At 30.3% G+C, this 14554-nt stretch overlaps 2 protein-coding genes across 3 annotated transcripts; one reads left to right on the plus strand and one right to left on the minus strand.

Annotated features, from left to right (window-relative positions):
* The first annotated feature begins 1892 nt into the window (after positions 1–1892).
* LOC148230659 (TATA-box-binding protein-like) lies at positions 1893–6330 on the plus strand. Of its 2 annotated transcripts, none has more exons than XM_088195138.1 (5): positions 1893–1965; positions 4131–4186; positions 4246–4301; positions 4369–4612; positions 4955–6330. In XM_088195138.1, exons 2-5 carry the CDS (start codon positions 4169–4171, stop codon positions 5225–5227), a joined length of 591 nt encoding a protein of 196 aa, XP_088051264.1. In that variant the 5' UTR covers positions 1893–1965; positions 4131–4168; the 3' UTR covers positions 5228–6330. The 2 variants fall into 2 exon arrangements, with proteins under 2 accessions (XP_088051264.1, XP_088051263.1); XM_088195137.1 differs by lacking the exon at positions 1893–1965 and adding an exon at positions 3875–4050.
* Positions 6318–11471, minus strand: HPS1 (Hermansky-Pudlak syndrome 1 protein). Its single transcript, XM_088195135.1, has 9 exons — positions 11252–11471; positions 11009–11173; positions 9623–9738; positions 9163–9399; positions 8887–9035; positions 8136–8695; positions 7337–7465; positions 7034–7233; positions 6318–6964 (listed from the first exon to the last, which is right to left on the minus strand). Exons 1-9 carry the CDS (start codon positions 11369–11371, stop codon positions 6793–6795), a joined length of 1848 nt encoding a protein of 615 aa, XP_088051261.1. The 5' UTR covers positions 11372–11471; the 3' UTR covers positions 6318–6792.
* Positions 11472–14554: the final 3083 nt, after the last annotated feature.

Here is a 14554-nt window from a genome sequence, read left to right on the forward strand (position 1 = left end):
AATATGTGTTCCTGTCAAGCCTGCCGAAGTTACTGGTCATAGGCCAGGCTCTAATTTTTTTTTTAATTTAAATTTAATTTAGTAATATTGATCTTTCATATTTTTTTATTCACATTTCAAGTGCACGTGAACGGCAGGTGTTCTTCTTAATACACATCCTTTTTTTATTATTACATTACTCTGAATCATACTATTGGTAATTTAACGACTTAAGTATGAGACCTCTGAGTTTCTTAGAGACCCTTCCTACATAATACTCAGCTGGAGCGGGCAAATAATTTTGATAAAGATTGCTTGTCTATAACCGACGTTTCTTGAGGAGCATTTTAGTTTTAGTAGTTAAGCTTAGTTTTAGAACTACAAAAGTATTTGTGAAAGGACGCATCTACACAAAAGAAACGGAACAGTCGGAATGACCCGTCATTTGTTTATTCTTGATTCCATCGTGTGTTTATTTTTTTGTTAAGGTTATGACAGAGCTTTTCTCCTTATGAGAAGAGAGGCAATTTGAAAATTGGCTGTTGAATTAATGAAAAAATATAATTTAAGTGAAAGGCTGGAAATATATATATATATATATATCTACTTTTTAAGGGAGGGACCCGTTATGGTTTCAAAAATTTATCTTAGCTGCTCTAGTTCCAATTGTTAATTTATTAAGTTTTTAAATCCATGTTTATGCTGGAAACAGTAGCAAAAAGAGCTCCAGGTAAATGCCAAGGGTTTCAGTCTCTTTTCCTAGTAAATATCGCATGCTAGAGAGGGGTACTGTAGGTACCTAACGGCATTCGTCTTTTTGACGAAACATTTGAAAGTAATATTATCTAAATAAGTATGTTTCAAATAGTTTTTGAGTGTGTTTAGGTGAATATATACTAAAACAGATCTCACATATGCTTTATGCAGATTTCCTTCACTCATTCCCAAAAAAATGATATTTTTCCAAGCTTCCTTGGAAATTATTTGATTTGATCTTTTTGCCATCACTACTATTCTTCCGATCCATATGATGTGCGACATTGGCGATAACAAAAAGAGTTCCTAAAGATTCTGAACTGATAAATCCAGTCATGTTTTTGATTTCAGCAGCAGAATCAAATATGTATTTATAATAAAAATCACGCTATTGATAATCAAAAGGTATAATACAATAGCTTAAAATTAGAGTCTGTCAAGTTGCAGTGGTAAATTTAAAATAAAAATATGACGAGACGTACTATTGAATTGCCGTTGCCGAAAAATACCAGCAATGCTCCACAGACTTCCCAAATTAAAAAAGGATCCAATATCATAAAAGGCAGTTTCTTGAACGTCAGCACCTTGTATAATTTATTAATAAAAAACTGTCAACGATTTATGTTACTAAAAGCAGCACAGCATATACTAGGCGAGTTATTATTTGCCAAATGTCGAGTTAAAAATTCAGCGCAGTTGTTGGAATAAATCGAATAAATAAAATCGTTGGAATAAATAAAATCGAATGATGAACAAAATGTAAATAGTTGCAGGTAGTAATTACTAAACATGATCATTTTATATAAAATAATTATTATAATAAAAAATCATGTTTTTATTTTAGTTTCAAACTATGATAACATTCTGCCTGGTGTTGATATTAAAATAAATTAGAGCTGTATTTGAGCAAGAATGTAAGCAATGCTTACGATTTCTTGCTTCAAGTTCTTCCTCCTCCTCCCCCATAAATATTTTTAAAATAATAAAATTATCTGATGTACAAATTTGTTATAAAAATATACTTATAACATTATATAAATAAAAATGTTATTATTGGTTATTGAAATATATTAAAAAATATTATTTAATAATGCGCTTAGCTTAACTTAATATTGGTGCGTTGCGGTACCTGTGCCTGTATATAAATCTCAGTACACGTTGCGCGGCGCATCGGGCGTATGGACGCGCGTCTTCGAGCTCCTCAGTAGATCTAGCTTTCGCTACATAGTGGTAGGTTATGTTGCCTCTTAAGGTTACAGATTATACAATCGTTGGTTTTAATATAAATACGATTAGGATCCTATGATGCAATCTCCAGCAGCGAACGCCGGCGGCCATATTTGAAAGTTCCGAGCCGGCTCCGAACTTGCGAATTCATTTTCAAATATAGCCGCCGGCGCTCGCGCCGGAGATTGAATCTTAGGATCCTAATTGTATTTCTATTATAACATCCTAATCGTATTTATATAAAAATATGCAGGATCGTCCCGAGCCTAGGAATTCGAAACCATCTCGGAGACGATCCTGCATATAATCAAATTCTACTATTATTTTATTGATGCCTTTTCTCATCACGTGTTTGTTAAAACGCGGACATTAATGAGCCATGCTCGTCGTGGATGGTCTTTTTCCACTTGCAATTGCTGCGATTTTATTTTTGCTGACATCGCGATTTCGTCTTGTGCAGAGGCGGATGGGACACTACACTTCGTGGTCTACCTTTTTTGAGTCATCAAAATATATCATATTTAATTTTTTTATTATTTTTATGAATACTCATCAATATGGAAAATTGTAATATTCGCAGTGTAATTTATATTTTGTTTTAATTTATAATAATATTAAAAATATATTGCGGCATCTCTTACATTATTGTCAAAATTATTTTATGTATCGTCACAACTTTTCATTTTTAACATAATTAAAAAGTTTGACATCGAAACGCATCATCCTTTTTTAGTTCTATTTCGTCTCTACTAACTTCTTATATTAAAAATTATATCTACTTTCTCGTCGACATTTTTAAGCGTTCAGCTTTTTTCTACCTTATTACCTGGTGATGTAATATGTTGCTATTTTAAACTTTATTGCCGAAGTATTTCCAATTTTTATTATATTTATTTCGACTCGAGGCTTTATATAAAATTTATATTTATATAAAAAAAGATGTCAGCTTAGCCCAGATGTAAGGAACCTTTCTATTTCTGAAGGCCTTCGTTTATCTGATTCAACATAAGGCCGCATTCAAGAAAACGTTAACCCCACCCCCAAATGAATATTTCGATGAGATATTTTCTCTTTTGCTCGCTCGCGTTTTGAGTGACGAGAGTGGGTGAGAGATAAGAGCGTGCAATTGCACGCTATTATCTCTCATCATGCTCAATCTCTCGCGCTCTTATCTTTTAACCCAGTGCTTCCCAAATTGGGGGCCGTAGGATTTCTCGCGGGGCCGCGAAAATATTCAGTAGAAAGTACAAATATTCATTTATGAATATTTTTCCACATTACATATTTAAGGAATGTATATATTTAAGTCTGTTAAATAATAACACATTGTATTAAAACATGTTTATATACACAGAGAAGATGATGAAAGCGCATGCGCAGGAATATTGCGTATTATAAATATGTGTATTATAATTGTAATAATTACTGCCAAATAAACCCGTTAACTGGAAAAAAATTTTTTTTAGGGGCATTGTTTTAACCAGTCAAGCAATACCAACAAGTGACATATTTAGTTTGTGTGGTTAGGAAATAACTTTAATCTTAAAATATATTCTTGCGATAGATAAAATTTGAGTTAAAAAAGTGCACTGAAATCAGATTTTCCAAAAATAATATATTTGTAGCTTTTCATTAGACGAGTATTTTTTTAATTTTAAAAATGTTCTGACCTGTGCTACAACATTTTAAAATAAGCTGTTGGCATGAAATGGTTAATGTGTAAATGCAACCTATTAATATTTAGAAATTAAATATTAAATGAAATAGTTTATGATTTTTTTATATAATTTTATTGGATTCATTTTTTAATTTATGTACTGATGTTTTTATTTCACATCTGATTATATTTTTTTATCATATTGGTCAGTAACTAAATTGTTAGAGCCAATTTAAAAAGTGTGTTATACGGTTTTGACAGCTAGTTTTGTAAACATTGAACAAAATGGCGAAAATCTGTGTTAAATACAGTCAACATCATTTTTCCGTTAAAACATTTTGTGAAAGTGTAATGAATAAACTAATTTTAATTCAAATCAACAACGAGATGTTGTCGTGGTTGACGTTAACATTTAAATATACCCTTTATTGGTACAAATCATTGTTCTCTATATATATTTGTCTTAAAAGATCTACATTTATCAAATTGCATTTATGTTTTTGTCGCATAGTTATCATCGAAAGTGTAACTGTCAGTTAATATCATAAGATGCAGCATCAAGATCCAGTAAGTATTAAATTTAAATTTATTATGCTAAGTACGTTGTTAAACAAATTAATTTTTAGGAAACTGCATCGCCGACGACTTCATTATTCGACGATGACATATTACCTGTTGTTCAGTATGCTTTGTTCAGCATATTTTTATTACTAGATAATCTTGTAAAAAAGTGCTTTTTAAATTTTTAGCAACGTTGTTTCAACTCTTAATGTTGAGTGTGAACTAAACCTGCGACAGATAGCCTTAAAAGCATCAAACGTGGAATACAATCCGAAACGTTTTGCGGCCCTTATTATGCGAATCAGAGAACCTAAAACTACAGCGTTGATTTTTTCATCTGGTAAAATCGTGTGCACTGGTGCCAAAAATGAATTAGATGCAAAAACAGCTGCAAGAAAATTTGCCAGGATCATCCAAAAACTTGGATTTAAGGTATAATAATATTTATTAATTGTCAGAATTGGATGGATTTTGTCTGTATATAAAATAAAACGATTTTTAACACATTACTGGCCGCTAGCGAACTTATAAAATTATCGTTAGGAGCCGCTGACTCACTTTTGCGTCATTTGTAATTATAACGTTTCCGTTGTTTATAACAGATTAGCATCAATCTACATATTAAAATAAAATTATGTAGTGAGTATAAATTATAAAAAAATATAGATAGATAGATCGTTTTTAAACGCCTACCATAGTCATAAAAGTTTTATTACTTACGTTAACTCCACTCTTGTCATATTGGTATATATATTTTTTATATTTCTATTCCAGGCAAAATTTACAAATTTTAACATTCAGAACATGGTCGCGGTTTCTGACGTTAAGTTCAACATTCGATTGGAAGGATTGGCGGTATCACACTCAACTTTCGCTTCTTATGAACCTGAACTGTTTCCTGGTCTCATTTATCGGATGGTCAGACCAAAAATGGTCTTCCTGATATTCATTTCCGGTAAAGTGGTCTTGACGGGAGCAAAAGAGAGACACGTGATTACAGAGGCGTTTAACAGTATTTACCCTATTTTAAAACAATACGAAAAGTAATAAATCATTTAAAATGCTAATTTAATTATTTTAAATTAAGTTAATTGTACATTTGAATCTCATTGCTTTATAACTAAGATTTACTTAACACTTAATCCACGGGTCAGATAATACCTACTGGTAATCCACGGAATAGGTAGAATCTACCTTTTTTGACTTCTATGTTTAACGACGGGCTTTGCAATCTATAAAATTAATATTTTTTCTATATGAAAAATATATTGACCTTATTTTTTGTATAAAATATAAATCTTAGCTTATTTTTATACATGTTATAGGCAAAGTGTGAATTACGAAAATCACTTTAGTTACACAAAATAATTTATGAACAATATAACACAGTTTGGTGTTTGTCAAAGTATTAAAAATTAAATCATTTATGTAAGGTAAATCTTGTTAAAATTTATATAATCCTTATTTTAAGTAGATTGCAAAGTTATTCATGGGGTATTCACTTTCTGACCAACGCTAATTTTTTTATTAGCTCTACGTATAGTGGCTCAAATCTTGTTGGTTGACGATGTAACTAGCTCACGTCGGAGAGTTCATACATTCCCTAGTTAAAGCATACATTATCTAGTGAAAGTATACATGAAATGTAGCATTGTAAGCTTTAACTAAAGCTCTGTGCATACTTTGCCTAGTCATTGTATACTTTATCGAAATGCAACACATATTCAATATTATAATTTTTTTTAGCGAGACATTTATAAATTATAAATAAATTTAATTTTACCTAATATTAGCTATGTTCTAACCTGCTGACAAAGATGTTATTAATTTTCTTGTGAATATTTTTTTTAATAAAAATAAAATACATCTTAGATGTAAATTAATTAGGTTTCAATTATTATTATATCAGACCTATAAATTGAAAACCATTGATAGAATATTTTTGCTTTTAATTTTCGCCATGCAAAATATTTGTAAAACTACCCGTTGTTATGCAGCAGGCGGCGAAAACATGACCCGTTGATTAAGTGTTAAGGGAGAGAGAAAAACAGACAATACTAAGACTTAAATTTATTTTAAATTACGTTTTGTAATATATGTAATCAATTTAATACATGTGTTTTATATAATAAAACCATTTTATTATAAAAGTGTGTTTTTTAATGAAACAATATCATACATATAAAATAAAGACTAGAACATACTAACACTTTTTTATAATAATACAATATTTATTCTTGATTAATTCATTGATTTAGTAATATGCACTACAAAATGTAAACCCTTCAGAAGAACAAATTATAACTTTTTAAACCTAAATATATATATATACTCTCAATTTGTTTCCATTGGTGATTTTACTAAGTTGTGCAATTTAATGTAAATACAGCATTTTAGATTATATTGTAATAGAGATATTACTAAATCAACAAAAATATGCATATTATTTATAATAATGGAATGTCTAATAAAATTTTGATATAATTGACTTAGATTTTGAATACATAATAATTTGGCACACAATAAATAATATCATAAATACTAAAATTCCTATCACCCATACAATAATCGTATAAAATAAAAATGCACAGTACAGTCTTTTACGTTGTAAATTAAAGAAGATTAATGGGATGCGTAGGAGTAGTTATATCTGTTACGGTAACAGCTAATCGCCGGACATGTGCCAAAGCAGTTCCGGCAGGAAGAAGTCCAATATGTATAGCGATCAGTTCGTAGCATCGGATGCTGCGAAAGTTGCACGGAAAACACACTTCAGTCAGCTTCCTGTTGACAGTAATAATTTAATTAAATACAATGCACGAGACAAATATATATTTGATATAAAAAAAATACATGTAATAATCTTCTGGGAATATGTTCGGAGAAGGCAGAGAGCTCAACATTTGTACAGTGATAGGTTTGGGTTTGGCTGGCGCTCCAGTCGTATCTTCGAACCATACCAAATGAGCGTAATGCAATGCACCGTCTTTCCACATGCTGGATAGATGACCTTCTTGCAGATTAGAGCGAGTTCGTTCTACCATTGCCCATATCTGTGTTTGATATTATTTGTTAGTTCAGGAATAAAATATTTAAATTAATAACTATGTTACAATAGGGTAAGAAACCCTTTTCAATATTTCGTTAATACAATACCTTCTTTCTTGAAAGCATATGACTACAATTCGGTAGAGTTGGTGCTATCAATCGATGGTTTCCTCGGTTTATGTATATGAAATGGACCAGTCCAGGAAATTCTTCTATATATTTACTCATAGCTGGCGTTGTATAATATACTGTTAAGGATTATATATTTGTATTTATTTGGCTTCGTTCATGTTTTGTTCTTAATATTAAATATATCTATAGAGAAATCGTTGTTTTCGCATCAAATGAGTAACCTAATATAGAATGATTAATATTTCAATGTAAAATAATCATTCAGATGCATTGAAAAGATGCAGTCATAGCAACATATAATACGATTATCTATGGACACTAAGTCATTATGGCTAGCCACCCTTAAAAATAACATACAATATGCTCGCACACTAGATGCAATTTAAGTTCAAGGGGTCTCTCCTTCGGCTTAATTAGTCAAAACAAGTCTGTTCATGATTCGTTAATATCTGCTGGAAATGAAATATATAAAAAGGCTTTTCGCGAATTGGTGCACTGCCCCAGACATCATCACTTTATTTGGCACACTACTTCTGATCAGAATTCGTACTACTAATTTAATGATCTACATATGTTATTTATTTTATGCAATAATAAAAACATAATCACATGTTGAACGATGTTTTTGTATACTGACTATTAAAAATAAATAGACAGTAAGTATATATAATATTATTTTAAAAAGCAGTTACTTTGACCTATCAGCAGCAAAATGTTCTATAAAATAATATATGTGCATACATATGTTTAAAATAGTAAAATATTAAAAAGGATATGATCCAAGAGTAAAGCTGCCTATAGCTCGCACGCGTAAGAATTTATACAATGGCGTCAATTTTGTGTGAGCTTGTAGCGAGATTGGCCGCATATGTATATCGGGCGGAGCGAATCCCCTGCATGCCAGATGAAAAGCCGTTTTCAATCCAACGGCTAGCGATGAAACAATAGCTTCCAAGTTGGGCCAAGATCCCGTGCCTTCTCGGAGGAACTCGGACAAACGACGCCTCACTGTTTCCCATTGTGATTGTAATTTCTTCTGCGGCGATTCGGGATGGCTCTTATTTTTCTTCAAGGAATCTAACGCTTTCTTCATGGCAATATCCAGAGGATTGAAAGTTTGTTTGAGGGAGTCGATGTCTCGTTGCGCTAAAGAAACTGTGGCCGCTAATAAAGCGTGTATAGCATTGGCTACGTTACCGGCCGCGTTGTTACCCAAAGCGATCGCTATAACCAGAGTTATGTTTTTGGATAATCGGTGAAGATGCAATGCGTGGGGTGAAGAGTTTCCTAGTAATACTGTCCACGAAAGAGTTTCTCCGAAATCATCGCCATCAACTATAAAAATTAATTATATCAAGGTATGATCAAAAATAATACGACAAAGGTACATAGGTAGTATCAATTTAGCAGACTAATATCATATAATACCTTACACTTTTTTGATACCCTCTTATCATAAGAAGTAAATAATTACTCTTTATAAATTAACCGTGCCTTATCTTGTATAATAAAAAAATAATACGAACATGGTTGTTCATCACCGTCATCGTCTGTGGGACTCGGGGAACGGCTGCTAGAAATGGTCGGAGGTCTTCGTGACCATTTATCTTGAGCTGCAGCACTCATGATTCCAAAAAATATGTTATCTGCTGGAGATAAATCATCAGCGCCACGACTGTTTGGAAAATAAAATAATTATTATAAATTCGTTTAGTCTTGAGGCGAGGTAAAACTGTTTAAAATACAGTGACATAAGTTCACATTATAAAAGGTAAGACTGGAGTCAATAATAAGTCACCTACGTTGAATATAAAGACAATAGTTTGTTTTGAACAAATATTGCCGTATGAGCCGTTGAACTTGGAGGCGGTAGAGATGCCGTGACTGCTTTTAAAGCGGCAAACGATGAACTCATGGCCTGAGATCCTGCAATGATACATTCGGAAGCTCCAACGAGAGCGCTTTGATCTCGGAAACACAGTCTTTCCCAGCTGTTTAAAACCATAGCAACGCCGGAGCGCTGTCTTTCTTGTTTCAATCTAAAATTAAAATATAAATAAAACAACAACAAAGCATAAATAAATAATAGGTGTAATGAGTTATTAGTATTTTTTTCATCAATCTGGATATTAGTCTTGACGACATCCGGCAATAAATTACCTTCAAGCCAAGAAGATAGAAAATCGTGAAAGCAACAGTAAATATTAATATAAAAATGAAGAAAAATCCATAACTCATATGTAAACCAAATGATATACTTACAAAGATACATCCGGACCACAGAAATATTTGACGACTGAAATGCAAATTCCTATTGATTTTTGCATCCAACAGATGCTATCACCTTTGCTGATGTGAACAAATAAATATCCGACATACTAAAAAGCATAATTAAGTTATATTAATTAATTTATAATATTGAGGATATTTGTACTTTATAATAAACCGAAACCAATATTTTAATTTATATGATGTTTAGAAAAATGATGTTTTAGCAGGGAAAGTATAATTTAAAAAAAAAATGGAAATAGATTCATTTCTTTCTATGGAGTTACACATAGACAAATATACATACTGGCAAATTTAGAGCAACTAATGTGAGGCTTCGTATTATATGAAGAATCACTGGTCAGTTGCAAATCAATTATTGCTGTCAAAAGTCTTGGAGCTTATTTAAGAAGAAAGCTGGTTGATTTGATACTTAATTAGATATCACAATGCTGCTAATATAAGTAGTACTATATGCATCGCTGACCTCATAACTATGGGTTGTGTGGCACACATCCTTCAGATGTATCCTTCATGCTATTTTTATTACTTTAAACTTAGTGAGTGAATAAATATGTATGTATGTAGGCAGTCACAGAACTATGCAGTGCAAGACCCTGCAGGGTAGCCCATTTGAAGAAAATATACATAATTATTAAATAAAATATAAATTTGTTTTATTTAATAATTTGGTTCTGCCCTTAAATATTTCTTTGAACATTCAATAAATTTTCATGGGATTTACAGAAATACAATTACTGGAAAAAAATGGTATTTAACTAAGAAAATGTAGAGGGCAAAGATATGAGGGTGCCAACGTATGGGTAGAGCATACAACGGTTTTCCATTATACATGCTTTAAATAATTTAAATTTAGTTATAAATGATATTGTTAAATGTTTTCAAGAAATTCAATCATTTTTTGCTATTTTTGAAAATGTTTATACATTTTTTAGAAATAGTACAAGTTCTTTGTTTGGAAAAGACGTGCTTTGACACAGAAGGCAATGGCTTTCTAGGAATTGTTACTGGATATGAAATTTGGGTTCACTACCTGACCAAAATTATACCTCTGTGGGAAGAATTTGCTGATTATTTTTTGTGATTAGCGAGGGGTGAATAAAGTTATTAGAACAAACTACACAGATATACTAGAGGTATACAAAATATTTTTTCTATAGGTATCTACATCTATGCACTTGGTGTTGGAAAAATTGCATTAAAAGCTAAGGACACTATATATGCACATAGAAAAATTGTATCTAATTGTACCGTTTTCGTTTAATAAATTACTGAAAAATAGCGAAACACAATATTGGGTTTGTTTTCGGCAATAAATTAAAAAGTTTTGGTTGCTCTCTAAATCAATAAAAAACGTACCTCGTCGAAAACGATGTTTGTACCGTCTCTGCACTGAACCGACGAATATGAATTACCAAACTGGCAGCTCATTATCCTCTGTGATGTGATTACGGGCGAAAATATTTGGATCACTACATCAGGATTTATTTCGCTCGCTTGTTCATCTTCTTCCTCTTCGGAATCCTTGACAAAACATGAATTATTTAAATTTATTAAAAAAATATATTGCACGTTTATCTGTTGATTTAATTTATTATTTACGTTTCTAGTAGGTATTAGTCCCTGAACTCTGGCGAGGTGAAGCACATGCTTGACGAAAAGGGCGTCCCATCGCCAAAATACCAAATCATTCATATTATTAAAAATTAGAGTGGCCCTCATCTTCAATATTTTACAACGCACTGTTGACAATGTTTATAATTCGCTCGCTTATCTAGCTGCCTAAAATTTAACTTTGACAGCTTTAGTGTTGCCAGCCTACAAAATTGTATCTATGCTATATCAATGCAAATAATTATAAAAATAAATTAAAATACTAATAAGTACTTAAATAAAAATATATTATTGTTACATTCACAATATAGTGTAACACATTATATGGCAAATATATTTTTAACTAAAATTATAAATTAATATGAATATTAAAATAGTATAGCTTACATATACATAATTATAATAATTCAGATTGATTTTTATTTAAAGAACGGTGTATTTATTCGATATTGATAAAATTGTGATAATCGCACCTAAGCGACATTATAACATATTTAGAATTTAAATGACTAGATAAATTAGATAATAGTACATATTTTTATCAGATATTATTGATATTTTAATTTCTTTAATTTTATTGAATTATACAATAAGCATAACAAACGTAAGTATTAAAAAATAGTACGAAAATTTCTATAACTTTTTATTACGATGCGCGACTGGAAGATATCAATCAATTTTTTGCGTTCTTTTTTTATTCATTGATTCGATAAACAATATTTTTTTTGCCCCACCCTTATATGTATCGCGCCTAATTTAACCTAACCTAGCACGTTGGTAATATAATTATTATGATATCACACAATAAAAATTCTACAATAAAAAATCCGCCCACTGACTTCTAATGAACCTGTCAAAAAAGCGAAAAATAATATTATTGTCACAATATGAATATAATATTATTTTATAAAATAAAATTCTGTACTACTATGCTATATATATATACCAGCATGATAGACCAGTGGTATTATCGGTTGCTTATATCTGAAAGACCTGGATTCGAATCCTATATATACTTTCTATATAATTTTTCAGTATCTATCGTGACTAAGAGATTTAAATTAGTGAATATTATACAATTTAAATTCAGATAAATTATCAAATTGATTAGGTTTTCCTAGATTTTCATTATCTCACATTTGAATATCATGATTTCGTGAAGTATTAAAATTAAATTAAACTAGGTCATGCGTAGTGACATATATTTATTATAAGCTTTAATAACAGTTTATAATTAATAACATATATATGTCACTAATTTATAGACTAAATTCAGTCTGATATCTCAATACTTACTTATAGGTACTGCTTGTGTTTACTCCGTTGTAACCCATTGGACTTACGCCTGTCATCTTAAAACGCAAAATTAACAACATAGAAAAAATAATAAGAAATAGACAAAATACGCGAGCCAGTTTTTTGAGTTTATTATTGTTTGACTTCAACTGGCTCATATATCTCTATGGTATAACCTGTTTAGGTAGAAAATTTCACTAATGACGTAAGAAGCCCCCAATAAATGACTTCCTTAAATAGCCATACTGGTTTTTTCTTTAAAAAGACTTATTGCAACTGAAAAATAAATTAATTTAAGACAATACATATAATGAGGAATTTCAAAGAAATAAATATTTGAGATTAAAAATACCAGTATTTTTTCTGTGTTCCACCTGAACAGTTACTTATTATGTTATGTAAATAGATAAATCATATTAAATATGTTTACGATAATAAAACTGATTTGATATACCAATGGTTTTATTAAATTACGAAGATAAGAAAACTCAAATAATAAACAATTGAGAAACATAATATATACAAACACAATTCCATTTCATTGCTTGGCTCCTATCCATAATAATATGAATCTTAGAAAAGGCATGTGAAAGAATATGGAATGTTTGTATAATGAATTTAGTAATTTGCATCGAATAAATTGTGAATAATTAAAAAATATTATCAGCATTGTATGGGCTTTTATATTTTGGACATTTGATCAGAATTTTAGGGATTTCATAAACTTCATTTTGTATGTGCGTATATAAATTTTCCAATAAGCAATACGGGTATTTCCATTCGTTCGCAGAAAAGTAAATGGCATGCTAAAGCCGGTTTTGCACTTTAATGTTAAGCAAAAAACTTCCTCATCTTACGATAATATGGTCAGATAAGTATTTTGTGGCTTATCTTCAAATAAACACACACTGATTGGTGCGAATGAAATGTCTGATTTTTACTGAACAGAATATACTGTTAAAGATTCTTTCTATGTGATGTTTCAGCATGTGTGAATACTAACCATGTATTTAACCGTCTAGAGTACTTCAAATTGCTCAGCAACTTTTTTGGGATGTTGTTTTTATTGAAAATTCAAAATTCTAGAAACATATTTGCCTCCCACTTGTTTCTAAATTGCTTTAAATGAATCATATAAGAAATCGAATTCTCCAGCAATTACTAAGCGTAATAGTTAACCTATTATTTATTTTCTTTATTTAATTTTTAAAGCCAAATATATAAAAAATATTGATCGCTGAAAAAATTCGTTAAGCTTAACAAAATGCGTTATCAATACTTGCCTGTCAAACACAAACTACGCGTAAAATATGGCTAACAATTGATATGAGCGTCACAGATAACGGTACCAACATGAATAAGTTTTTCATAACATGTTTTTAGTTATCTCGGATATAATAGTTAGTACTCAATGAGTTGTTCTTATAATGAGTATTTTTAAGAAAATTTCTAAATTGCATTATAAGTTTACTCGTATTATAATGCTATTACAATAAGTTATTTTCGTAATCATCACACCGTGTTTCTTGAACATGCCATTCTTTATCATTTAGATTTATAAGCGCTTAATAATAAACGTTACAAAATCCATAAAAATCATGCACTAGTTATGATGCGATTTCCACTGTGGTATCAATACACTATAACAATAAATATACCAGTACTAAAGTAGTTAAATATTTATAAAAAAATTTAAAGCAGATTTATTTTATAAGTATTTATCGCAAAATGGCTTTTAGCATAAAGCGTGATTTTAAATAAAATTATTTGATATTTCAAATACTATTGACTTTATTTAAGATTATCTTTTTTATAGCAATATGGCAAAAGTTCAATGATTTGCGTACTCATTACAATGCTGCTGTGAACTTATAATCATACATTAATGTGATAGTTAAATGTATCGATTAAATATTGCACATTAATCATACTTTTTCATTAAATAACAAATAAAAATATTTTTATATGCTTTTTTAAGCTAACGTCTAAAAATCA

Source organism: Plectrocnemia conspersa, unplaced genomic scaffold (genome assembly GCF_051122295.1).
Source record: "Plectrocnemia conspersa isolate PC_06_02 unplaced genomic scaffold, ASM5112229v1 ptg000010l, whole genome shotgun sequence".
In the NCBI taxonomy this organism is placed as follows: Eukaryota; Metazoa; Arthropoda; class Insecta; order Trichoptera; family Polycentropodidae; genus Plectrocnemia; species Plectrocnemia conspersa.

What these genes read in the sequence shown, in the direction of transcription:
- LOC148230659 (XM_088195138.1), top strand. An exon ending in GACATATTACCTGTTGTTCA is followed by an intron (nt 4,302 to 4,368) that starts GTATGCTTTGTT and finishes TTAAATTTTTAG; the next exon opens with CAACGTTGTTTCAACTCTTA. An exon ending in TCCAAAAACTTGGATTTAAG is followed by an intron (nt 4,613 to 4,954) that starts GTATAATAATAT and finishes TTTCTATTCCAG; the next exon opens with GCAAAATTTACAAATTTTAA.
- HPS1 (XM_088195135.1), bottom strand. Translation starts at nt 11,371, where the DNA reads ATGAGGGCCACTCTAATTTTTAATAATATGAATGATTTGGTATTTTGG. An exon ending in GACTAATACCTACTAGAAAC is followed by an intron (nt 11,174 to 11,251) that starts GTAAATAATAAA and finishes TGTTTTGTCAAG; the next exon opens with GATTCCGAAGAGGAAGAAGA. An exon ending in ATATGCTTTCAAGAAAGAAG is followed by an intron (nt 7,234 to 7,336) that starts GTATTGTATTAA and finishes TATCAAACACAG; the next exon opens with ATATGGGCAATGGTAGAACG.